This window comes from Anomaloglossus baeobatrachus, unplaced genomic scaffold (assembly GCF_048569485.1).
Source record: "Anomaloglossus baeobatrachus isolate aAnoBae1 unplaced genomic scaffold, aAnoBae1.hap1 Scaffold_302, whole genome shotgun sequence".
Classification (NCBI taxonomy): domain Eukaryota; kingdom Metazoa; phylum Chordata; class Amphibia; order Anura; family Aromobatidae; genus Anomaloglossus; species Anomaloglossus baeobatrachus.
The window spans coordinates 173,405-198,799 of NW_027442447.1; the positions used below are offsets into that span (position 1 = coordinate 173,405).

The 25,395-nt window shown below is 45.3% G+C and overlaps 2 protein-coding genes across 2 annotated transcripts in view; one reads left to right on the plus strand and one right to left on the minus strand.

The window, feature by feature from the left end:
* The window catches only part of LOC142268471 (uncharacterized), a 202,153-nt gene that overhangs the window by 73,325 nt on the left and 103,433 nt on the right, over positions 1–25,395 (plus strand). The gene's annotated exons all lie outside the window — the stretch shown is intronic.
* The window catches only part of LOC142268468 (uncharacterized), a 53,199-nt gene continuing 41,144 nt past the window's right edge, over positions 13,341–25,395 (minus strand). The window contains exon 8 of the mRNA XM_075332356.1: positions 13,341–17,075. Coding sequence (XP_075188471.1) covers positions 16,526–17,075 — 550 coding nt within the window. The 3' untranslated portion in view covers positions 13,341–16,525. The remainder of the gene's footprint in view (positions 17,076–25,395) is intronic.

Genomic DNA, 25,395 nt, shown 5'->3' on the forward strand with positions numbered 1-25,395 from the left:
TACACCTTGGGGGCAAGATACTGTTTGTACTCTGCGCATGTGCTGGCGGGCAAAGAAAGGAGGAGGGGGAAACCCAATTCTATATGTAGGGTATTAAGCCCAAAGAAGTAGCCTGAATAATCAGGGTTGAAGTCACAATCACAGTCGTTCTTGGTCAGGGGTAAATCCCATATGTTCCCAATCGAGCAATAAGGGATATTATATGGCTGTCATATCGAATGTATGAACTTATTATATTGTGGAAAGGCACAGTGGCAAGTCTTCAATAATATCAGATGAAGAATCATATGTTCTAGGTACTAGGCAACCGTGCCAGCTGCAGGCTTAAACAGGTTAAAAAAACGTGGAGATTCGTCCGGTGAGGGATAGTGGACATGTAGCCGGCATTGGACCGTGCCTGTGTCCTGGTGGATGTGGGTAAACCGGATACTCCTGGAGTATGTGATTTCCACCACATATGAGGTATCTGCGTACTCAGGAGAAAATGGACAATACATTTTATGTTGCATTTTTTCCCGATACCCTTGTGAAAAAAAAAGCTACCTAGTTGAAGCAACAGTTTTGTGGTAAAAAAAAATTTTTTTCTTTTCACGGCTCAACGTTATAAACTTCTGTGAAGCCCTCAGGTGTTCAAAGTGCTCATCAAACATCTAGAAAAAATATTTGAGGGCTCTAGTTTCCAAAATGGGGTCACTTGTGGGGGAGCTCCATTGTTTAGGCACCTCAGGGGGTCTTAAAACCCGACATGGCGTCCGCTAATGAGTGCAGCTAATTTTGTGTTCAAAAATTCAAATGGCGCTCCTTGCCTTTCGACCTCTGCCGTGCACCCAAACAATTGATTTTTACCCCATATGGGGTATCAGCGTACTCAGGAGAAAATGCACAATAAATTGTACGGTGCACTTTCTCTTTTCTCCCTTGTAAAAATGAAAATTTTATGGCTAAAGTAACATTTTTGTGTTAAAAAGTAAAATTTTCATTTTTTCCTTCCACATTGCGTTGGTTCCTGTGACGCACCTAAAGGGTTAATAAACTTCTTGGATGTGGTTTTGAGCAGTGTGAGGGGTGCAGGTTTTAGAATGGGGTCACTTTTGGGTATTTTCTGTCACCTAGGCCTCTCAAAGTCACTTCAAATGTGATGTGGTCCCTAAAAAAAATATTTTGTAAATTTTGTTGGAAAAATTAGAAATTGCTGATGAACTTTGACCCCTTCTAACTTCCTAACGAAAAAAAAATTTCTTTCGAAAATTGCGCTGATGTAAAGTTGACAAGTGGGAAATGTTATTTAGTAACTATTTTGTGTGACATATCTCTCAGATTTATGGGCATAAATTTTCAAAGTTTGAAGATTTATGGGCATAAATTTTCAAAGTTTGAAAATTGCGAAATTTTCCAAATTTTCGCACAATTTCCTAAATTTTCACAAATAAACGCAAAAAGTATCGGCCTTCACTGACATGAAGTACAATATGTCACGAAAAAACAATGTCAGAATCGCCAGGATCTGTTGAAGCGTTCCAGAGTTATAACCTGTCAAAGTGACACTGGTCAGAATTACAAAAAATGGCCCGGTCATTAGGGTGTTTTAGTGGCCGGGGGTGAAGGGGTTAAAGTGTTTTTAGAGCCAGAAAAAATACTGGCCACTTTATTCAGTCATGTCTGATTATTGAGTGAAAAAAATTCGTCCATCACAATATTATTTGGATTTTCCATAATAAAGTCTCTATTGACAATGTATCAAGAGGAAACTAAACAGTTCCAATTATGTGGAAATATGCAGGGAGCACGGGACTGGTCTGTATAATATAGCAGTAGAAAAAAACACCAGCTCACCCACTTGGAGTTCCATAAGAATCTGACCGGTGCACGGACATCAGCAGGACCCACTGAAGTGTGAATATGAAGAAAGGAAATTCCAGCATCCAGGTTCCAGATTATTTTAAAAAACGAATTTCTTTATTCCAAAATGATTAAAAGGTCATTCCATATGTATAAAAACAAGTGGCAATTTTCAAACAGGTACGCGTTTCGGAGGATCACCTCCTTAGTCTGAGACAACACCATTCAAATGAAAAGCCCTTAAAAAAGGTCAAGGGGGAGGGGAAAATCACAAAGAAATGACATCACATGTGTAGAAACACGACTGAATAGGTAGCACATGAGATAGACCCTGGTACAGTGTGTACCCCCTAATGCTGTGTCTACCCCTAGTACTGTGTGTACCCCCCAATGCTGTGTACCCACTCAGCGCTGTGTAACCTCCCACTGCTGTCCGTGCCCCCCAGTGCTGTCTGTACACCCTGGGTGATGTCTATGCTCCCCCCCAGTGCTGTCCGCACCACCTAATGCTGTCCATGCTGCCACCAGTGCTGTCCATGCCATGGTCAGTGCTGTCCGTGCCCCCCTTATGCTGTCAGTGCTCCCCAGTGCTGCGTGCCACCCCTTAGTACTGTGTACTGCCCAGTGCTCTGTACTCGCCACTGCTGTCTGTACCCTCCCACTGCTGTCTATGCCCCCATTGCAGTCGGTGCCCTCCTGGTGATGTCTATGCTCCCCCAGTCCTGTCTGTGCCTCCCTAGTGATGCCACCTAGTGATCTTCGTGCTGCCACCTATTGCTGTCTGTGCTACCACCTAGTGCTGTCCATGCTGCCTTTTAGTGCTGTCTCCTAGTGCTGTCCGTGTTTCCAACTAGTGCTGTCCTTGTCCCCAGTCATGCCTGTGCCACCGCCAGGGCTGTCCATGCCCCTCTAGTGATGTATATGCCCCAGCATCTCCTGCGATGTACACACCCCCAGCCCGACCTGTGATATACATGCCCCAGCCTCTCCTGTAGCCTCTCCTGTGATGTGTATGCCCCAGCTCCTCCTGTGATGTACATGCCCCAGCCCCTCCTGTGATGTACAAGCCCCAGCCTCTCCTGTGATGTGTATGCCACAGCCCCTCCTGTGATGTATATGCTCCAGCGTCTCATGTGATGTATATGCCCCAGCCCCTCCTGTGATGTACAGTATATGCCCCAGCCCCTCCTGTGATGTGTATGCCCCATCCCCTCCTGTGATCTATATGCCCCAGTCCCTCCTGTGATGTACAATATATGCCTCAGCCCTTCCTGTGATGTATATGCCCAAGCCCCTCCTGTGATGTGTAATCCCAGTGTCTCCTGTAATTTATGCGCCCCAGCGTCTCCTTTGATGTGTATGCCCCCAACATCTCCAGACCGAGACAAACCTGGAAAAGCAGTTGTGAGAAACAAGATGATCAATATCACCGAGTATCACAGCTGCACCAAAGAGAAGAAGCTCCAGCCACCACAGTAGGGGTGAGTTAATTGTTTGACCAAATATAGCCAGGTAATTTTCAAGTTGATAATTTTGTGCGGCCCCTGAAGGGTTGGTAGAAAATTCCAAATGGCCCCTGGCAGTAAAAAGGTTCCCCACCCCTGATCTAGAGGAACATCGCATGTACTCAATAGAGGAGCTGCAGGCTAAAAATCCTACTGTCACATTCCCGGTGTTTCACTACTTACAGGCTAGAAGTTAACAAAGCTATAGGCAGCTCTCCCTGAACAGGAATAAAGTCTTCAACTGGAGAAAATCAATTCAACCTCTTTGATTAATAAGAAATTCTCCTGTCAGACGTAATGGAAGCTGTAGGTAGACAGCGGACATCATGTAGCAGATATCCTGGAAAAAAAGGGACGAGCAGCAGAGGAAAAATCTACCACAGGCATACAGCAGAAGTCCTGAAGACTGCAGACAGGTTGCAGAGGTACTGACACCCACAGGCAGACAGGTAACTGAGGTATTGGAAGCCGCAGACGTCCTGGAGACCTCAGACAGGTGCAGACATACTGGAAGCCACAGGCAGATTGGTAGCTGAGGTGCTGGAGGCCACAGATAGTCTGGAGATGTTCTGGAGACCTCAGACAGGTGCAGACATACTGGAAGCCACAGGCAGATTGGTAGCTGAGGTGCTGGAGGCCACAGATAGTCTGGAGATGTTCTGGAGACCTCAGACAGGTGCAGACATACTGGAAGCCACAGGCAGATTGGTAGCTGAGGTGCTGGAGGCCACAGATAGTCTGGAGATGTTCTGGAGGCTGCAGACAGGTCGCTGTGCACACACAATATAAAAGGCTACTTGCAAAGCCCAACATGGAGCACAAGAAAGTTTAGCAGAGCGGGGGAAGGGGCAGATCCCAGACACGGGACAGGCGTGTAACAAGTGGATGTTGTCATCCAAATATCCAAAATGATTGATAAAACTGTGACAACTCTGAATCTTTCTTCCCCTTACATCTATTGATTAATTTTCTATTGATCTATTCTCCCCTTTATCAGTGAATTCCATTTATTTTTATCCTTTATCAAGTAAAATAATAATTGCAGATAGTGAAAGTCATTCTTCTGTTACCCAAATCTCTGCTGAACATTACAGAATGTACATATTTCATTCCAACATCTGTAAGGAGTTTGTATGCTCTCCCCGTGTTTGCGTGGGTTTCCTCCGGGTTCTCTGGTTTCCTCCCACACTCCAAAGACATACAGAAAGGGACTCTAGATTGTGAGCCCCAATGTATGTAAAGCGCTGTGGAATTAATAGCGCTATATAAATGAATAAAATTAATTATAATTATTCCTCTAAATAATGGGCACAATCTAGTTATACCTTTATTAATCCATTCTGTGACATTCCCAAAGTGCTCACAATTCCTGTTCTTCCAGATCAGAGCACAACATAAGTAATAACCTATACTAAAATGGATTTTATTTCTGTCCAACACTGATCACACATTTTCCCACTCCACATTTGTCCTATTTGTCCCAGGAGTCCCACTTCTAGGGGGAGAGCGATTGCCGCCTTTCTCTGCACCAGGATAGACATTTGTCTAATAGCGCAATGTCGGGCAAACACCTTCTTTCACAAAAGTAAATTTTAAAGAAAAGCTCTCACAATAACTATTGCACGAACGCTGCAAAAATCTACAGAACTGTAATCCTGAGAATTTAAAGAGAAAATGTTCATTCTAATACGTCATTCAGAGAATTTTGGAATTCAGAAAATGAAGAGGAGGAAGGAGAACCAATAAGAAGGATATGAAACGATCTCCAATACAGAACAAGAAAAAATGAACTTGAAAATGAATGAAGTTATAGATAATGTGTGATGAGTGTGTCCCGCTCTGAGGAGACCTCTGGTGAGTCTGGGATCAGAAGGTCACAGCGCCTTATTGTTTGTAGGTTTACAACTTGATTTGAGTGAGTTTACTTTCTTTTAGTGCTGTAGGGGTTAGGTACTTTTTCTAATCTGGCTGTCCTTTGTAGCCTTAATCTCCGGTGCATCTATTTTGTGATCACGCCTCATCGTTATTAAAAGTGGAAGGAACCTGTCTCTGGAAAAAGCTGAGGAGTTGTGACTATTGCAGCTGTGATGTTTTGCTGCATTGGAAGAGCTTGAAGTGTTTTTTACTTTTTGTGTCTATTTTCCCTCTGTATCCTTTACCTTGTGTTGTATTATTGGAGTGGTGATACTACTGCTTTTGCCATCCTTCTCACTAGCCATGGTGAGATCAGGGTGAGCGAAGGCCTAGTCACATGATGACAATGGGAGGAAGGACCCGTATAGAGACGTCAGGGAGCATAGCGTACAGCCTCAGGTGAGTTGCAGGAGGTGTCCCCTCTCCTCATCATCAGGGTCTTCCTATTTTAACATTGTTACATGTATGCAAAGTAGTAATCAAAGCAAAAGGTGGCTACTTTGAAGAACCTAGAATATAAGACATATTTTCAGTTGTTTCACACTTTTTTAAGTATTTCATTCCACATGTGTTAATTCATAGTTTTGATGCCTTCAATGTGAATGTACAATTTTCAGAGTCATGGAAATAAAGAAAACTCTTTGAATGAGAAGGTGTGTCCAAACTTTTGGTCTGTACTGTACGTTCAAGTGGAGTCCTTCCTTCCAGAAATCTGAAGCCATTTCTGTGACCCAGGTTCCCTAATTTTCTGTTTTATTTTATGTAATTGTATATGCTGTATTGTTTTGTTTCCATTTGTAACATCTTTTGTACATTTTTATAAATACTTCCTACTTTTCAGATTACATATATAACATTTAATAGCGTATGGTTTCAGGATGTGGTTTATAGATTAGGAGGAACAAAGCTACCTGTAACGTGTGTGTCCAACTGACCTGTATAAGCAGAGACCCTGATTCCAGTGAAGTGTCACTTACTTGGCTGCTTGCTGAAGTTTTGATAAAAATCAATTTTATCTGCTTAAGATCTACCAGTTCTCAAAATGCTCCTCTGTGTATAACCCCACCCACATCACTGATTGGCTGCTGTGTACAATGAGCATAGACAGAAAGCTGCCAATCAGGGGGGAGGTGGGGTTATACAGAGCTGATGGAGGATACATGGTTGCTGGTTTACTAGTTCTCTAGTGATAATCCCCTAATAATAATACTGTCATTTTATCAAAACAGCAAGCAGCTCAGTAAATGACACATCATTGGAATCAGAGTCCCTGTCTGTCACGGGTGACAGACAGTCCTGTGGTGTCCGGCAATAGAAAGTCACAGCGTCTGGCTGTGCAAAATGGTCCCGGACTTTCTATTATTGCTGCTGTCAGTATTCAGTGTACTAGGTAGCTCCTCTGCTGAGTTTTCATCCTTTTCCCTGTAGGGCCCAGCAGAGCTCCCCTTCCCTTCTGCTGTTAATCATCTGTATATCCCCTTGGGTTTAAGTACATTTTCCCTGAATTTGTGCTGGTAAGAGTTCCTTCGCAAGCTCTGGATGCAAGCAGGTGGCTTGCACGCATCAGTAGGATTGTTGCTGCTCTTTACTGAAATTCTTACTGAGTCATCTAGAGATAAGTTGTATATTGTTTCCCCTTGTTTGTTATCCCTGGGTGTCCTTTAGTGCCTAGTGGGGTTGACGAAGAGCTCATCCCACGTAGGCTCCAGACCAGGGTCAGCCTAGGATCAGGTATCCGGCTCTGCTCATAGATGTGGACCATATCTAAGGCTGTAAGGGAACCCAGGGCCCAGCGATAGATTTAGTCAGAAGTCACCATCTTCCCCTTTGCTATACACAGGGTTTCCCTTTCGCCATTCACTTGGTACTTCCCCGTACCTAATGTGACACTGTCTTTATATTATTCTCATTTTTAATTAAGTGGTAAACACTTAATGACCGAATCCCATTAAATTCACAAAACCCCAGCATAGGTATCATAAATGTTACTTCCTCTCCACCAAGAGATAGGCCCCTTTCAGTTCTGGTCTCTTCTACACCCATAATCTAAACTGTAATAAAGGTTTGTGGGCAGAGACGAGTGAACCTAAATAGTAAAGTTCGAGGTTTGTACCAAATACAGACTTTATACAAAAAATCAGTGTTAAAGTTTGGGTACTTTATGTATCCTAACCACTCGATCTAGCATCGGTGTGCTCGGGTACACTCAGTGCTCGGCCCAGTGCGAGCCGCTTGCAGTGTGTGAATGGCTTTCACGGGGAGGAAAAAAACATTGTTATAGGGTGTTGTGTATAAAGAAAAAACCCGCCCTCCCCTGGTAATAAATACTCTGTTTATGGCTGGATGCATGTGGGCGGAGACCCGAACTGCCCAATCAGTGACTTCCAACGGGGTTAACGACAAGTCCGGTTCCCGAACTGAACTTTATTTAACCCCTTCACCCCCGGCCACTAAAACACCCTAATGACCGGGCCATTTTTTGCAATTCTGACCAGTGTCACTTTGACAGGTTATAACTCTGGAACGCTTCAACGGATCCTGGCGATTCTGAGATTGTTTTTTCGTGACATATTGTACTTCATGTCAGTGGTAAATTTAGGCCGATATTTTTTGCGTTTATTTGTGAAAATTTAGGAAATTTGGCGAAAATTTTGAAAATTTCGCAAATTTCAAACTTTGAAAATTTATGCCCATAAATCTGAGAGATATGTCACACAAAATAGTTACTAAATAACATTTCCCACTTGTCTACTTTACATCAGCGCAATTTTCGAAACAAATTTTTTTTCCGTTAGGAAGTTAGAAGGGGTCAAAGGTCATCAGCAAATTCTCATTTTTCCAACAAAATTTACAAAATAATTTTTTTAGGGACCACATTACATTTGAGGTGACTTTGAGAGGCCGAGGTGACAGAAAATACCCAAAAGTGACCCCATTCTAAAAACTGCACCCCTCACACTGCTCAAAACCACATCCAATAAGTTTATTAACCCTTTAGGTGCTTCACAGGAACCAAAGCAATGTGGAAGGAAAAAATGAAAATTTTACTTTTTAACACAAAAATGTTACTTTAGCCATAACATTTTCATTTTTACAAGGGAGAAAAGAGAAAGTGCACCCTACAATTTATTGTGCATCTTCTCCTGAGTACGCTGATACCCCATATGTGGTAAAAATCAATTGTTTGGGCGCACGGCAGAGCTCGGAAGGGAAGGAGCGCCATTTGAATTTTTGAACGCAAAATTAGCTGCACTCATTAGCGGAGACCATGTCGGGTTTGAAGACCCCCTGAGGTGCCTAAACAATGGAGCTCCCCCACAAGTGACCCCATTTTGGAAACTAGAGGCCTCAAATAATTTTTCTAGATGTTTGGTGAGCACTTTGAACCCCTGGGGGCTTCACAAAAGTTTATAGCGTTGAGCCGTGAAAAGAAAAAAAAATTTTTTCACCACAAAACGGTTGCTTCAACTAGGTAGCTTTTTTTTTCACAAGGGTAACAGGAAAAAATGCACCATAAAATATATTGTGCATTTTCTCCTGAGTACGCAGATACCTCATATGTGGTGGAAATCAAATGTTTGGACACACAGCAGTGCTCGGAAGGCAAGGAGCGCCATTTGAATTTTTGAGTGCAAAATTAGCTGCACCTGTTAGCGGACGCCATGTCGGGTTTGAAGACCCCCTGAGGTGCCTAAACAATGGAGCTCCCCCACAAGTGACCCCATTTTGGAAACTAGAGCCCTCAAATAATTTTTCTAGATGTTTGGTGAGCACTTTGAACCCCTGGGGGCTTCACAAAAGTTTATAGCGTTGAGCCGTGAAAAGAAAAAAAAATTTTTTTTACCACAAAACGGTTGCTTCAACTAGGTAGCTTTTTTTTTCACAAGGGTAACAGGAAAAAATGCACCATAAAATGTATTGTGCATTTTCTCCTGAGTACGCAGATACCTCATATGTGGTGGAAATCAAATGTTTGGACACACAGCAGTGCTCGGAAGGCAAGGAGCGCCATTTGAATTTTTGAGTGCAAAATTAGCTGCACCTGTTAGCGGACGCCATGTCGGGTTTGAAGACCCCCTGAGGTGCCTAAACAATGGAGCTCCCCCACAGGTGACCCCATTTTGGAAACTAGAGCCCTCAAATAATTGTTCTAGATGTTTGGTGAGCACTTTGAACACCTGGGGGCTTCACAGAAGTTTATAGTGTTGAGCCGTGAAAAGAAAAAAATTTTTTTTTACCACAAAACGGTTGCTTCAACTAGGTAGCTTTTTTTTTCACAAGGCTATCAGGAAAAAATGCACCATAAAATGTATTGTGCATTTTCTCCTGAGTACGCAGATACCTCATATGTGGTGGAAAGTAATTGTTTGGGCGCATGGCGGGGCTCAGAAGAGAAGGAGCGCCATTTGACAGCAAAATTGGTTGGAATCATTAGCGGACGCCATGTCACGTTTGGAGACCCCCTATGGTGCCTAAACAGTGGAGCTCCCCCACAAGTGACACCATTTTGGAAACTAGAGCCCTCAAATAATTTTTCTAGATGTTTGGTGAGCACTTTGAACACCTGGGGGCTTCACAGAAGTTTATAGCGTTGAGCCGTGAAAAGAAAAAAAAATTTTTTTACCACAAAACGGTTGCTTCAACTAGGTAGCTTTTTTTTTCACAAGACTATCAGGAAAAAATGCACCATAAAATGTATTGTGCATTTTCTCCTGAGTACGCAGATACCTCATATGTGGTGGAAAGTAATTGTTTGGGCGCATGGCGGGGCTCAGAAGAGAAGGAGCGCCATTTGACAGCAAAATTGGTTGGAATCATTAGCGGACGCCATGTCACGTTTGGAGACCCCCTATGGTGCCTAAACAGTGGAGCTCCCCCACAAGTGACACCATTTTGGAAACTAGAGCCCTCAAATAATTGTTCTAGATGTTTGGTGAGCACTTTGAACACCTGGGGGCTTCACAGAAGTTTATAGCGTTGAGCCGTGAAAAGAAACATTTTTTTTTTTACCACAAAACGGTTGCTTCAACTAGGTAGCTTTTTTTTTTCACAAGGCTATCAGGAAAAAATGCACCATAAAACGTATTGTGCAATTTCTCCTGAGTACGACGATACCTCATATGTGGAGGAAAGTAATTGTTTGGGCGCATGGCGGGGCTCAGAAGAGAAGGAGCGCCATTTGACTTTTCGAACGCACAGACGCAGTGCACTGATCGGCCGCTGCAGGACGCACGGTCGGATGCGATAAAAAAAAGCGTCGGGGATACGTAAAAAAAAAAGTCACGCCAAAAATTGACCATGGATGCAGATACGTTATGTGCATCCCTGATCAGCGCTCGGCGGGACGCACGGACGGATGCGATACAAAAAGCGTCGTGAATACGGAAAAAAGTCACGCCAAAAATTGAGCAGGGATGCCGATCCGTTATGTGCATCCCTGATCAGCGCTTGGCGGGACGCACGGACGGATGCGATACAAAAAGCGTCGCAAATACGGAAAAAAGTCACGCCAAAAATTGAGCAGGGATGCCGATCTGTTATCTGCATCCCTGATCAGCGCTTGGCGGGACGCACGGACGGATTCGATACAAAAAGCATCGTGAATACGGAAAAAAGTCACGCCAAAAACTGAACACGGATGCAGATCCGTTATCTGCATCCCTGATCAGCGCTCGGCGGGACGCACGGACGGATGCGATACAAAAAGCGTCGGGGATACGGAAAAAAAAGTCACGCCAAAAATTGACCATGGATGCCGATCCGTTATGTGCATCCCTGATCAGCGCTTGGCGGGACGCACGGACGGATGCGATACAAAAAGCGTCGTGAATACGGAAAAAAAAGTCACGCCAAAAATTGACCATGGATGCCGATCCGTTATCTGCATCCCTGATCAGCGCTTGGCGGGACGCACGGACGGATGCGATACAAAAAGCGTCGGGGATACGGAAAAAAAAGTCGCGCCAAAAATTGAGCAGGGATGCCGATCCGTTATCTGCATTCCTGATCAGCGCTTGGCGGGACGCACGGACGGATGAGGTGTAAAAATGGACAGGGGATACGGAAAAAAAAAAAAAAAAGTTATACTCACAGTACCCAGAGGACTAGCAGGAGGATCACTGACCAGAAGAGCTGCAGAGGAACAGATGGCAGAGAGATGGACAGCTTTACAGGAGCAGCAGGCAGATCAGCAGAATGCCCAGGAAGGACCCAGCGATGGACGCAGATGTGATCAGGCCGGTGAAGACAGGTAAGAGGACGTCGGGGGAGAGCAGAGGGGGAGAGGGGGGGGTGAGAGCAGAGGGGGGGTTGAGAGCAGAGGGGGGGGGAGCAGAGGGGGAGGGGGTAGAGCAGAGGGGGAGACCGGAGAGGGAGCTGCAGAAGCAGAATAGAAATAATGGGGGAGGCAGTCAGATCGCGGGGGGAGCGGATCGGGATGTCGGGGGGGGGGTGGTTGGGGGGAGCAGATCGCGGGGGGGGCACGGCAGGGGCTATCACGGCAGCGCGCAGGGGCACCACGGGAGCGCGCACGGGCTGCAAAGTGAGCACAGTACTCACTTTGCAGCAGCAACGGTGACCTCAGCAGCAGCGGTGGTAGCAGATCGGGATGCCGGGGGGCAGATCGGGGCGTAGGGGGGCAGATCGGGGCGTAGGGGGGCAGATCGGGGGGGGCACGGGCAGGGGCCTTCACGGGAGCGCGCAGGGGCCTTCACGGGAGCGCGCAGGGAGCGGAATACTTACCATTAGAGCTGCAGCGGCGGTGACATCAGAGGTGGCGGCGGCAGCAGCAGCGGTGGCGTGGTACCAAAAGTACCAGCCACTCCACGCTGCAGACATGCTGGGGGAGGGCTCACAGGCCAGCACAGGCCTGGGGAGGGCGGCCACCGGCAGATCAGACCGCCCCACTGCACACTGATTGGAGCGATTGCGCGTCATAGCACGATCGCTCCAATCAGTGCTGCAGGGGCTGGGGGCGGCATGTTAGAGCTCCACCTATGATATGCTGCAGCAGCTGCGGCATCTCATAGCTGGATCTCACAGGATCGCACTAATTCGGGCATTATTTTTGCCGAAATTAGTGCGATCGATGTGGTTGGCGGTTCAGATTTGAACAGCCAATCACATCGATCGTCGATAGGGGGTGGCGATGCCGCCCCCCCTGGGGTCAAGCAAAGGTCCCCTGCTGTAAGAAACAGCAGGGGACATCATTTGAAAGCCGTTGCTATGGCCACGGCAATCAAATGAAGTTTAGGCCGTAAAATTACGTCCCTGGTCGTTAAGTCACGTTAAAATAGGACGTAATTTTACGGCCCGCGGTCGTGAAGGGGTTAAAGTCCGACTGAAAAACCCGAACTTCAACGGGTCCGTATATCTCTATGTGTGGGTAGCCCCACAAAAAAGTAACCTCTTGGATATCAGACAGATAAAATCCTTTACTTTTTTTATTACAACAATTATCCTTTGTAAAGGAATCAGTTTTATAACATAAAAAGCCCCATTTCTGCGGGGGCCGCTCCTGATTCATGAAGAGGTAAATGCCTCCTCATGAATCTGGAGCGTTTGACGAGTGGCATGTGCCTCCTTGTGCCATGCTAGAAATATTACTCCCATCAGACACTGGAGTGAGATTTCTGGCATAGGGAACACCACAGCTCGTCATGAATTAAAGGAGCTGTGCTGTCACGCCCCCGTCCCACCTAAGCTCTGCCAATTTTAGAGTGAAAATGCCAAATCTTGGCACAACTTTCCAAATTTTTGTGACAGGTTTTTTTGGCATAAAAGGTTTGATGATTTGGGAACAGAGCGTCTTAACAACTTCCACATATCTAGGATGCAGTGTGATTCAATTCTCCCCTCACTATTTTGGTGTGAAATGTCTACAGGTCTGCGCCAACTCCAGAGGTTCTGAGGCAAAATCATCACATCTAGACAATAGACAAAGCTAGGTATGAAGAATATATATTTACAAGCATTTATTAACAAAACAACAAGATTTGAAAATGCAATTATATATAATGTGATAAGAACTGAAGTTTATCTCCAATCTGGGGCTGCGCTTTTTAGTAAATAAAGCAGTGGGCAACCTGAGATTAGTGAATTATCTAAATATAATCCAGTATCAAAAGCTTTCACAAATGTTCCTAAAGGCTCTCAAAAAGGCTAACAGTGTGCCAGCTAAAAAAGAAAATGAATATTCACTGCTCCCCACGCCATAATCCCGCCCACCTCTAGGCAATGATGCCAGCCCCAACCAAGAAGTAGCTGGTATTATTAGCATGGGGAGCAGTGAATATTCATTCTCTTTAATATCGGGTACACATGATTACTAAGCCGTCCACTTACTGCTATGACTGGGCGATCACGTGTGTCTACTATTAGACATTGAATATTCACTGCTCCCCAAACCCATAATCCCGGCTGTGGGGAGCAGTCAAGATTCTGGCAGCTTACTGAAAGAAAATGTCTGTAGATCTTGAGAGCTAAGAAGACATTGTAGACGATCCGTTCCAAGCAAAGACTGAAGATTATTCCGAGATAGTAACAGAGCAGATAAGACAGGTTATGCGGCAGGATGACACACGCAGGTGTCTGGCAGAACAGCAGAATTAGAAACAGATGAAGAAGTGTCCCCCGGAAGACGTGTGGGGCTCTTATACATGTTGCACAAAGGAAAGCTCATACTGCAGAGAAAGGCGTATACGTTGGAGAACAAAGAATATAATGATACATCATGACATTATTTACGAGCATTGCGGTATAAACGTATTGGATTCCTATGGGCCTCCATGATACTTTTCACTAGTTCAGCCATGTCGTCATTGCTGACATTTCTGATCCCTGAAGGCGCCTCTAATCACATAACTCTTCACACACTGACAACTCTATTGACAACTTAATTTCTTTATCAATTCAATACACCTGCTATTCATGACTACACATCCCCATCTATCAACTGATGCAATTGTATTCTTCTATTCAATTTAACCTTTTTTGGACCTTTTCTTATACTTGCTAATTACACTGATGTCATCTCTATCTCCTCTCTGGGGGGAGAACTCTAGCCAGTGCAGCTCATTAGCTGCAAAGTTAGTTTGCTCAAGTCTTCCCAAGATGGCTGTTAGATACAACATGACTGCTCAGCACATTATGGCTGACTATTCTCTAACACTTACGTCTGCGTGTAACTGGGGGCACATGGCAGTAATGTCCTGCACTGTGCCGCTTACATGATGAAGTCACTTGCCAGCATCAGAAGAGAACACCGTGCACCGGAAGAGCAGAGGGATGGGGAGTATAATCATTTATTTTCTTATGTGTGCAGTGTGATGGGGAAATATATACCAGAATGGGCCCAAGATGAGGGCTATATATACAAGAATTGGGACATATATACTAGGCCAAAAACCATATATACCAGGATGGGGATCACTTATACCAGGATGGGATCAAGATGGGCAACATATATACCAGGATGGATATACAGTATACATGAGGATGGGAGACACATCAACAGTACCTGGAAAGGGCTCAGGATGCGTGACATCAGTACAGAATTGGGGGATTTTATCCCAGTAAGGCTGGAAACACATTTATGCGTGTAAAATCGGTCCGAGTTGCATGATAAAAAGTCGGACGATTTTAGTTCACTTTATGATCAGTGTGCAATGCAACTGCACTGCGATCCTGGGATTTTTCTCATGATTTCAGTGCGTGTGCAATGCGTGTTTGATGCGTATGGGATCCGTTTTTACTATGTCATCTGCCATTCATCTCTGCTACATGGCCGCTGACAGCAGACACAGACAGAGCCATGTAGCAGAGCTGAATAGCCACTGACAGCAGACACAGACAGAGCCGCACGATCAGAATGAAGTCGGATGAACTTCACTCGACTTCATTGTCATCCCGCGGCTTTGTCTGTGTGGCATGGCCTGATTTGCGGTCCCCGGGGAAGGTCTCACTGGTGAACGCAAATCCCCTGAGTGACCGCAGTGAGCCGTGCGATCAGCGGTGCCGTCACTGAGGTTACCCGCGGCCACAGCTGAAGTGCTCCCAATGAGATCTGTGGTCGCGGGTAACCTGAGTGACATCATCGCTGATAGCACGACCCACTTCAGTCGCTGCGGGGAGCTCACAGAGCGGTCGTGGTCTGTGACCACTCTCTGTCAGCTTCTGATGTAGCAGAGCTGAAGGCGTCGTGGGACCTCTGTGGATTACGTCGGACATGGAAGGGTATTTGGGGACTTTAATAAAGTGGTGAAAGAGGTTGTTTTTTTGTCATTTATTACAAATAAAGAAAATAAACGCACACATCCAAAAAATCCTTTATCTTACAGGTTAATCATGGAAGGTATCTTGGGGTGACGCCTGCAATGATTAACCTAGGACTTAGTGGCAGCTATAGGCTGCTGCCATTAACTCCTTATTACCTCGATTGCCACCGCCCACCGGCAGCTGTGATTGGTTGCAGAGAGACAGCTGACACTCATTGTGGGGACGTGTCTGACTGCAACCAATTATGGGCGCCGGTGGGCGGGGAAAGCAGGGAATACGAGATTGAATAATGAGAGAGAGAGAGAGATATTGCTAGACCTCAGTCATTTCCAGTGTTTTGTGAAACATGCGATAAATGTATTTAGAAAAACGAATGTCACTAGTGCCAATCCGTGTAACATGCGTTTATTTACCCGCTCCCATAGAGTTGCATTGGAGAGACTCGCGCAAGAAACTCTCCAAAACGCAGCATGCTGCGATTTTTTTTCTCAGTCCGATTTGGACTGAGAAAAAATAGCAGATGGGAGCTGCCTCATTGATTAACATGTATCCGAGTGCAATGTAAGAATTTCTCGCATTGCACTACTGCGAGAAACTCGCAAGTGAGAAGCCGGCCTAACAGTGTCAGCAGCAGATCCCCCCCCCCATAACAGTGCTTCATGACCACATTTTTTGTGTCAATCTTTTTCCCTATATTCCTCCTTCAAAACCTAGGTGTGTCTTATGGTCAAAAAAATACAATAAGTTTAAAAATAAATAAAATGGTTCTTTTCCTCACAAATTCTTACTTGAGCAACTGTAGCCAATCTTTTTATAAAACCCTTTGAATTATAGTACATCATGATGGCTTCTCCTGTGTGACTCATCGGACAACAGGATAGGATTAGTCTTAAAAACATTTGGCAAATTCGGAAAGCAAGAATGGCTGCTCCGCTCTGTTGGTTTTCTGATGGTCGGCAAGACTTGATTTACCACTTATACATTTCAATTATTCACAACATGAAAAAGGTTCCTTCCCTGTGCAGCTTCTTCACATGTTTAACAAGAGCTGGTTTACTAGTAAAACATTTCCCACATTCTGAACATGAAAACGGCTTCTCCCCTGTGTGAGATCTTTGATGCGAAACAAGAACCGATTTCTGAATAAAACATTTCCCACATTCTGAACATGAAAATGGCTTCTCCCCTGTATGAGATCTTTGATGCACAACAAGATTTGATTTCTGAATAAAACATTTCCCACATTCTGAACATGAAAATGTCTTCTCCCTTGTGTGAAATCTTTGATGCCTAACAAGATCTGATTTCTGAATAAAACATTTCCCACATTCTAAACATGAAAATGGCTTCTCCCCTGTGTGAGATCTTTGATGCACAACAAGAACCGATTTCTGACTAAAACATTTCCCACATTCTGAACATGAAAATGGCTTCTCCATTGTGTGAATTTTATGATGTCTAACAAGGTGTGTTTTCCGAATAAAACATTTTCCACATTCTGAACATGAAAATGGCTTCTCCCCTATGTGAATTTTATGATGTCTAGCAAAATTTGATTTACTAGTAAAACATTGCCCACATTTTGAACATGAAAACGGCTTCTCCCTTGTGTGAGATCTTTGATGCACAACAAGATGTGATTTCCTGGTAAAACATTTCCCACATATTAAACATGAAAATGGCTTCTCCCTTGTAGGAACCGTTTCATCCGTTTCATATTCCACATCCCTTCTGTAACTTTTATTCTGCTTACAATTCTGTGATAAATGGGAATTTTGGGCTTGTTTGAAAAACTCAGATGATAGAGCTTTCCGAGGAAGGACTGGATTTATATCTGGGACAACAGCATGCTCTTCATATGTATCATGTGGGATACTTTTATCATCGGTTATAAATTCTGAAGATATTAGAGATCCATCTGAACTCCCAATACAGCCATCTGTTAAAAATAAACACAAAGATATTATTAATAATGATATTATCTTGAAAGTATATTTATTTTTTTAACATCAGAAATTAAATTAGGGAAAAAATTATTCTGAATCTGTTGTCCAATATCGAGATCTGAAGGCCCCTTTAAACGCTACGATTTATCTGACGATATGTCGTCGGGGTCACGGTTTTCGTGACGCACTTCCGTCGTTGTTAACAACGTCGTTGCATATGACACCTATGTGCGACTGCGAACGATATTAAAAATAGCGAAAATCGTTGATCGTTGACACGACGTTCAGTTTCAAAATATTGTTTGTCATTTGGAACGCAGCAGAGATATTGCTACGTTTGATACCCTGCCAACGACGAACAACATCCACATTACTGCCTTGGTCAAACAATATCTCGCTGAACGATGTAGCATCGTTTGTGGGATGGGTACGTGTGACCGCTACAAAATGACCTATGAGCGATCTCGGCAACGATCTGGACGTGTCACATCGCAATGAGATCGCTAGCAATATCGTTATGTGTAAAGCGGCCTTAAGAGTTACATCTTTGTTAATTCGGCTCTCCCATTCCTAGCACCTGTTCTCTGTTCTCTGCTACAGTAAATAATCTGATTGATTGTCATAATGTGACGGCAGGATAATGAGGGATAGGGGGCTCCTATACTGTCCCTCACACTAGGGGACCCTAAGCTATTCCTAACCTCTGGATTACCCCTGAAGATGGAGATGCCGGAGTCTCATGCATTACTAGTCTCCTGACTAGATCTAATCTGTGATCCCCAAGGGAATGAAGGGGCAGGATTATGATGGAAATACAGATTAAGACAGATGGGAGACATTGCAAACTCACAAAAATAAACAGTGAGAGGGTAAGGAGAAAAGCAAGAGCAGGAAGGCAGCAACAAAAATGACAACAAGGGTTAACACAACAACAGCTCACAGTAATAATGCACAAAAAACACCCATAAATCTGGATCACAACACCTCACCAGATCAGTATAAGTAAACTATAGCTGGCATTAATGAAATAGTCCAGCCAGCATATACAAAACGAGAGCAAACAATATTTTCTCCTCTAGAGCATGTGATTACAGACATTAACAAGCAGCCCAACAGAGAATAACTCTTACTAGCCTGCCCAAGCCTGTGGTTTGATGCCTGCGTCTCCCTGCGCTGCTCACAGACAGCAGAGAAATTAACATGCAAAGTACCAGAGTCTATCATTTCAACAGATCCTGACGCCGCCATGACAGTTGGCAAAACCTGCAAACATCTCCTTGAAACATTGATCCACAACATAGACAATTTCAAAGAGGTATTTTTTCAAAGACGAAAATAAAATAAAGACAGATGCTGAAAATTCAACTGGGTTGTCTGGGACTGTAACGCTGATGGCCTATCCTTAGGCTTAGTAACAAAAGCAGGTAGCAGGGTCTTGCAGCCTGTACAGATAAACATTAGGGCTCCAATTCATCAAGACCGGTGATGTTCACTGAAAAATGACGTCAGGGACTGAAGTGAGATTTGTGGCATAGGGAACGCCGCAGTTTGTTATGAATTAGAGAAGCGGTGGCATCACACCCTTGTTCTGCCAAGCTCTGCCCATTTTGGCAAAGCTGGTTAAAATTGTCGTGAACACACACACACACCAGTCTTTGGTCACATGATGTGATGTAAAAAAGTCCTTAAGCAGTCTTATAATTTGCATACAAAACACTGGGGCCGCTAGGATTATGGGGCCCTGTGAAATTGCCCAGTTTGCTCTCCCTTTCCCCTAATGCCAGTCCTGTATGCCAGCCTGTGTCCTGTTCAGTTCATTTAGACTCCTGCAATTAAGAGACCTTTGGTTACATCATGTCACATGACTTTGAAATCATCAAAGGTCCTTAAACAATCAACCTTAGAATACAACTGATGGAGTCCATAAGAGAGTGGGGTTCCTCAGAAATTGCGCAGTTTGATTCCTCCCAGCTCCTGACTGTAACTATGGCTTATTCTTGGAGTAGGGCTTATATTTCAAGCATTCTCGAAAAATCCCATAAAATCATGTTAGGGCTTACTTTCGGGGAAACAGGGTATTCATGAACCCTCTGCAGGTCTTTGAGTTGCCTTCATACCAACAAAGAGAAGACACTAGAAGCAAACAGCAGAAGACGCAGAAGCAAAGAAAATACAGCTGAAAAAAACCAGAGCAGAAAGTCTAAAAATGTGACCACAAAATTAGTGCAGAAAGTACATGAGTAGATATCTCTTACTGGATAGAGCTGGAGGAAACACATCCTGAGGAACATCGGGGTCTTCTTGTTTACAGTCCTGTGGGAGAAGAGGACGGGGACATGTCTCTGGTGTTGTCCTCTTACTGGATAGAACTGGAGGAGACAGATACAGGGACTGAATTCATTCCTTACATACAGATAATTATAGGCCGTGTGTATTTAGTCCTGTCTATTACCTGGTGATGTGAGGGGCTGGGGAGCCTCCATCATGACGTCCTTGTACAGATCTTTGTGTCCTTCTAAATACTCCCACTCCTCCATGGAGAAATAGACGGTGACGTCCTGACACCTTATAGGAACCTGACACATACAATGATACCGTCACCCCTGATCCCTTCATAGCGTTACTGTATAATGTCCCAGCATTCCCAGCAGTGTCACCTCTCCAGTCAGCAGCTCAATCATCTTGTAGGTGAGTTCTAGGATCTTCTGGTCATTGATGTCCTCATGTATCGGGGGGTGAGGTGGAGGCCCCGTGATTGGGCTCAGGGGTCTTCCCCATCCCTCAGACACAGGGGCCTGACAGCGCTCACTAGAGGTCTTCTTCACTACTGTGTAATCCTGGTTATGGAGAGACACAGTAATAAATCTCACTACAGACATTTCCAGAGTCCTCACCTCTCCAGTTCTGTCCATCTATATTATATACATACATATATGTACATATTTGCCTTATTCTGTCTGTCTTGCTCCAAAATTATGTCATTACAGTGACAACCGTCGCATTGGCCGCTCTGCTCAGCCCCGCCCCCCGCACGCATTGGCCGCTCCACTCAGCCCCGCCCCCTGCATTGGCTGCTCCGCTCGGCCCCGCACACTGTGCCCGCTCAGCCACACCCCCGCACAAATTGGGCACCTATACACCTCCCCCCCAGGAATACTCCCCTCGTTATCCTCCTCTCCCCCCAGGACTACTCCCCTCGTTATCCTCCTCTCCCCCCAGGACTACTCCCCTCGTTATCCTCCTCTCCCCCCAAGACTACTCCAAGACACACACACACACACACACAAACCGCGTAACACACACAGCGCTCCACAAACAATGCAACACACAACTCAACACACAAACAACACTCTCACACCCAGACAACACCCAGAACATTTACAGCGCCCTACACAAACACTTGGCAACTACATCAATATATATATAACAAAAATCATACATTAACTACACAATAATTTCTAGAATACCCGATGCGTTAGAATCGGGCCACCTTCTAGTATATAAGAATGATGTAATGTGACATCATCAGAATCTCTCACCTCTCCAGTAAGCCGGAAGAGGATCTCTAGGGTGAGGTGCAATATCCTCTCCGCCATCTTGTCCCTGTCCATATCCATCCTTCACGGGGCAATCAGGAGAAGTCTCTTATATAGATCTTCACTGAGAGGATCTGATATTATAAGGACCTGAATGGGAAGGAGATGAGCCCATATGGAAAATTAATGGAGATAATGGAGGTGAGATATCATTTGGGTAGTAACAAATATTCAACATGAAATGTGTTATGTAAATAGTACAACTGTAAAAGTAGTATTATCTTTATAAAAAAAAACAATCCTTCATACGGCAATGTGAGCGGAAAAATAAAAGAGTAATTGCTCCCGGAATAAGAGTAGGAAAATACAAAAGTGCAAAAACAAATAATTTTCCAGTTTTTCGGTTAAGATCAGGGCAATGGAATTAGGATTTGATGTATTCTTGTTTCTAACAGAAGAGGGGCCACACATGGTGTACGGATCTGTGCACTCACTGACGCACAATTTACCACCTATTTCTTGTATGAAGGCAGCAAAATAGTGAAAATTAACCCAATTACAAAATATGCCCACATTATATTTCACTCCTAAACTAAAAAAATTATGTAAATAAAAAAGTTTAGATATTCTAAACTGGTGTCGGAGCTCGTGGACTTTAACCCCTTAATGACCGTGGGCAGTAAAATTATGTCCTAGCGGTCATAGTGTTAATCTCCTCCCGCTGCTTCCCGTTAGCAATAAAGAAATAAAGTGTATACCGCCCCCCAGCATCAGAAAATTTCTGTGGTTTCAGCTACCAAGTGTAGCTCAGACCCTGGAGATCATGATTTGGGCAGAAAAAATGATTTATATCCCACCTGGCATGATCAATCATGTCAGATGGGAAATAAGTTGCCTACCCCGGTCCCTTGATGTGGCCAAAGTGCCAGCGAAAGTCCAATGCCCCAACTGATCATCTAAAATGGCCGGCTCACCCGCTGCGCTCATCCTCCTCCTCAAAGTTCTCCCCAGGTCCAGCCAGGTCACCCCGTCAATCTCCGGTCTCCCGTTACCTCCTGCAGTGACGATCCCCCCGATCCCTCCTCTTCCTTCTCAGAAGATCCTGGCCACATGTGCAGAGCGGCTTTCAGATGGCACCCTGCTAGTAGTAACACTGAGCTTACTGCAGCTCACACTACCATGCTGTGGACCCGGGGAGTGTGAGTGCAGTATCACTACACCCACACTCGTCACATGGAGGGTGTGCACTTTCAGAAAATGGGGGATACGTTCTCAAAGTGTGCCACCCATATTCTGGAAGGTCCAAAGTCGTCGTATGACTTCCAAAATGGATTATGGCAGACCGGATTTTTTTTCTTTTTAATAAATTGGTGAAAGAGGGAATGTGTTCGGGAGTGCTTTTTCAAATAAATAATTTTTTTGTCTTTTTTTATTACTGACTAGGTTATTGCTGTCGGGTATCTGATAGACGCCGTGACATCATTAACCCTAACCCAAAACAACCCCATTTATTTCCTCATTTGCCACCGTACCAGGGCAATGCAAAGAGCTGGGGCGAAGCGCCAGCATTTGCGTACCTAATGGATGCGCCACTTCTGGGTGGCTGAGGCCTGCTATTTTTAGGCTGGGAAGGGCCAAATAACCATGGTTCTTTCCATCCTGAGAATACCAGACCACAGCTATCCATTTTACCTTGGCTGGAAATCCAATTTGGGGGATATCATGGTGTGATATTGTGGGTTATATACCATTTTGTGTGGGTTCATGTTTTGGGCGTGGTAGTCTGCCTATTCGATATATTGTTTGTCCTGTTAAGTCAGGTTATATCCCCTTGAAGTGCTTCTGTGCCTAGGTCTGGGGGAGGGGGCCTGGAATCCACCTAACTTTCTGTTTACCTGAGAGATTAGTGATTCTGGGTTAGACCTAAGGCCCCTTTACACACTGAGACTTTCAGCGATCCCACCAGCGATTCCAACCTGGCCGGGATCGCTACAAAGTCTCTGGTGAGCTGTCAAACAGGCAAACCTGGCCAACGACGCAACAGCGATCCGGACCTGCAGAACAACCTAGCTAGTTAAACACTGGAAACGAGTGATGTGTCACAATATCTGTCAATCACTATTCTCTGTCAGTCGGTCTCTCCCTCTCGGTCTCTATTCTCTCTCTGTCGGTCTGTCACTATCTCTGTCCCTCTCTCACAGTCTGTCGGTCATTTTCCCCTCCTCTCTCATACTCACCGTTCCCCGATCCCCGGCGCGGCGCTGCACGGCATTCACACTGCTGCGGCGGCTTTTACTATTCTGAAAAAGCCGGCCGCTCATTAAACAATTTCGTATTCCCTACTTTCCCCACCCACAGGCGCCTATGATTGGTTGCAGTGAGACACGCCCCCACGCTGAGTGACAGGTGTCTCACTGCACCCAATCACAGCAGCCGGTGGGCCGGTCTATACTGTGCAGTTAAATAAATAATTAAATAGTTAAAAAAAATGGCGTGCGGTCCCCCCCAATTTTAATACCAGCCAGATAAAGCCATACGGCTGAAGGCTGGTATTCTCAGGATGGGGAGCTCCACTTTATGGGGAGCCCCCCAGCCTAACAATATCAGTCAGCAGCCGCCCAGAATTGCCGCATACATTATATGCGACAGTTCTGGGACTGTACCCGGCTCTTCCCGATTTGCCCTGGTGCGTTGGCAAATTGGGGTAATAAGGAGTTAATGGCAGCCCATAGCTGCCAATAAGTCCTAGATTAATCATGTCAGGCGTCTCCCCGAGAATCCTTCCATGATTAATCTGTAAATTACAGTAAATAAACACACACAACTGAAAAAATCATTTATTATTAATAAAAAACACAAACACATTCCCTCATCACCAATTTAATCAGCCCCAAAAAGCCCTCCTTGTCCGGCGTAATCCACGGACCTCCAGCGTCGCTTCCAGCTCTGCTGCATGCAGGTGACAGGAGCAGCAGAATACACCGCCGCTCCTGCCACCTCCAAGCAGCAACTGAGGTGAGTAGCGCGATCAGAGCTTTATCTGGCTGGTATTAAAATTGGGGGGGACCGCACGCCGTTTTTTTAAATTATTTAATTATTTATTTCACTGCACAGTATAGACCCGCCCACCAGCTGCTGTGATTGACAGGTGTCTCACTGCACCCAATCAGCGTGGGGGCGTGTCTCACTGCAACCAATCATAGGCGCCTGTGGGCGGGGAAAGTAGGGAATACGAAATTGTTTAATGAGCGGCCGGCTTTTTCAAAAGAGGAAAAGCCACCGCAACAGTGTGAATGCCGTGCAGTGCTGCGCCGAGGATCGGGGATCGGTGAGTATGAGAGAGGAGGGGAAAATGACCGACAGACTGTGAGAGAGGGACAGAGATAGTGACGGACCGACAGAGAGAGAATAGAGACCGAGAGGGAGAGACCGACTGACAGAGAATAGTGATTGACAGATATTGTGACACATCACTCGTTTCCAGTGTTTTAAGTCCCCTTTACACACTGAGACTTTGCTGCACAGCGGGAAACAAAGGACCAAAGAATGGTCCTGAACGATTTGTAGCGATCAGCAACTTCACAGCAGGGGCCAGGTCGCTGATGTGTTTCACACAGTGCAATGTCGCTGGGGAGGTCGCTATTACGTCACAAAACCGGTGACGTTACAGTGATGTCGTTTGCGATGTTGCAGTGTGTAAAGCCACCTTTAAGGCCCAGTCACACTAAACAACTTATCAGCGATCCCAACAACGATACAACCTGATAGGGATCGCTGGTAAGTTGCTAGGAGGTCGCTGGTGAGATTTCACACTGAGCGACGCTCCAGCGATCCCACCAGCAACCTGACCTGGCAGGGATCGCTGGAGCGTCGCTACACGGGTTGCTGGTGAGCTGTCCCACAGGCAAATCTTACCAGCAACCAGTGACCAGCCCCCAGCCAGCAGCAACGCGTGGAAGCGATGCTGCGCTTGGTAACTAAGGTAAATATCGGGTAACCAACCCGATATTTACCTTGGTTACCAGCGCACACCGCTTATGCGCTGGCTCCCTGCACACCTAGCCACAGTACACATCGGGTTAATTACCCGATGTGTACTCTGCTAGGTGTGCAAGCAGCAGAAGCCGGTTTCTGCGGCTTCTGCGGACGCTGGTAACCACGGTAAACATCGGGTAACCAAGAAGCCCTTACCATAGTTACCCGATATTTACCAACGTCCGCCGCTCTCACACTGTCAGTGCCGGCTCCCTGCTCTCTGCACTCCTACCCACAGTACACATCGGGTTAATTACCCGATGTGTACTCTGCTACACGTGCAGGGAGCCGGCACTGACAGTGTGAGAGTGGCGGACGCTGGTAACGAAGGTAAATATCGGGTAA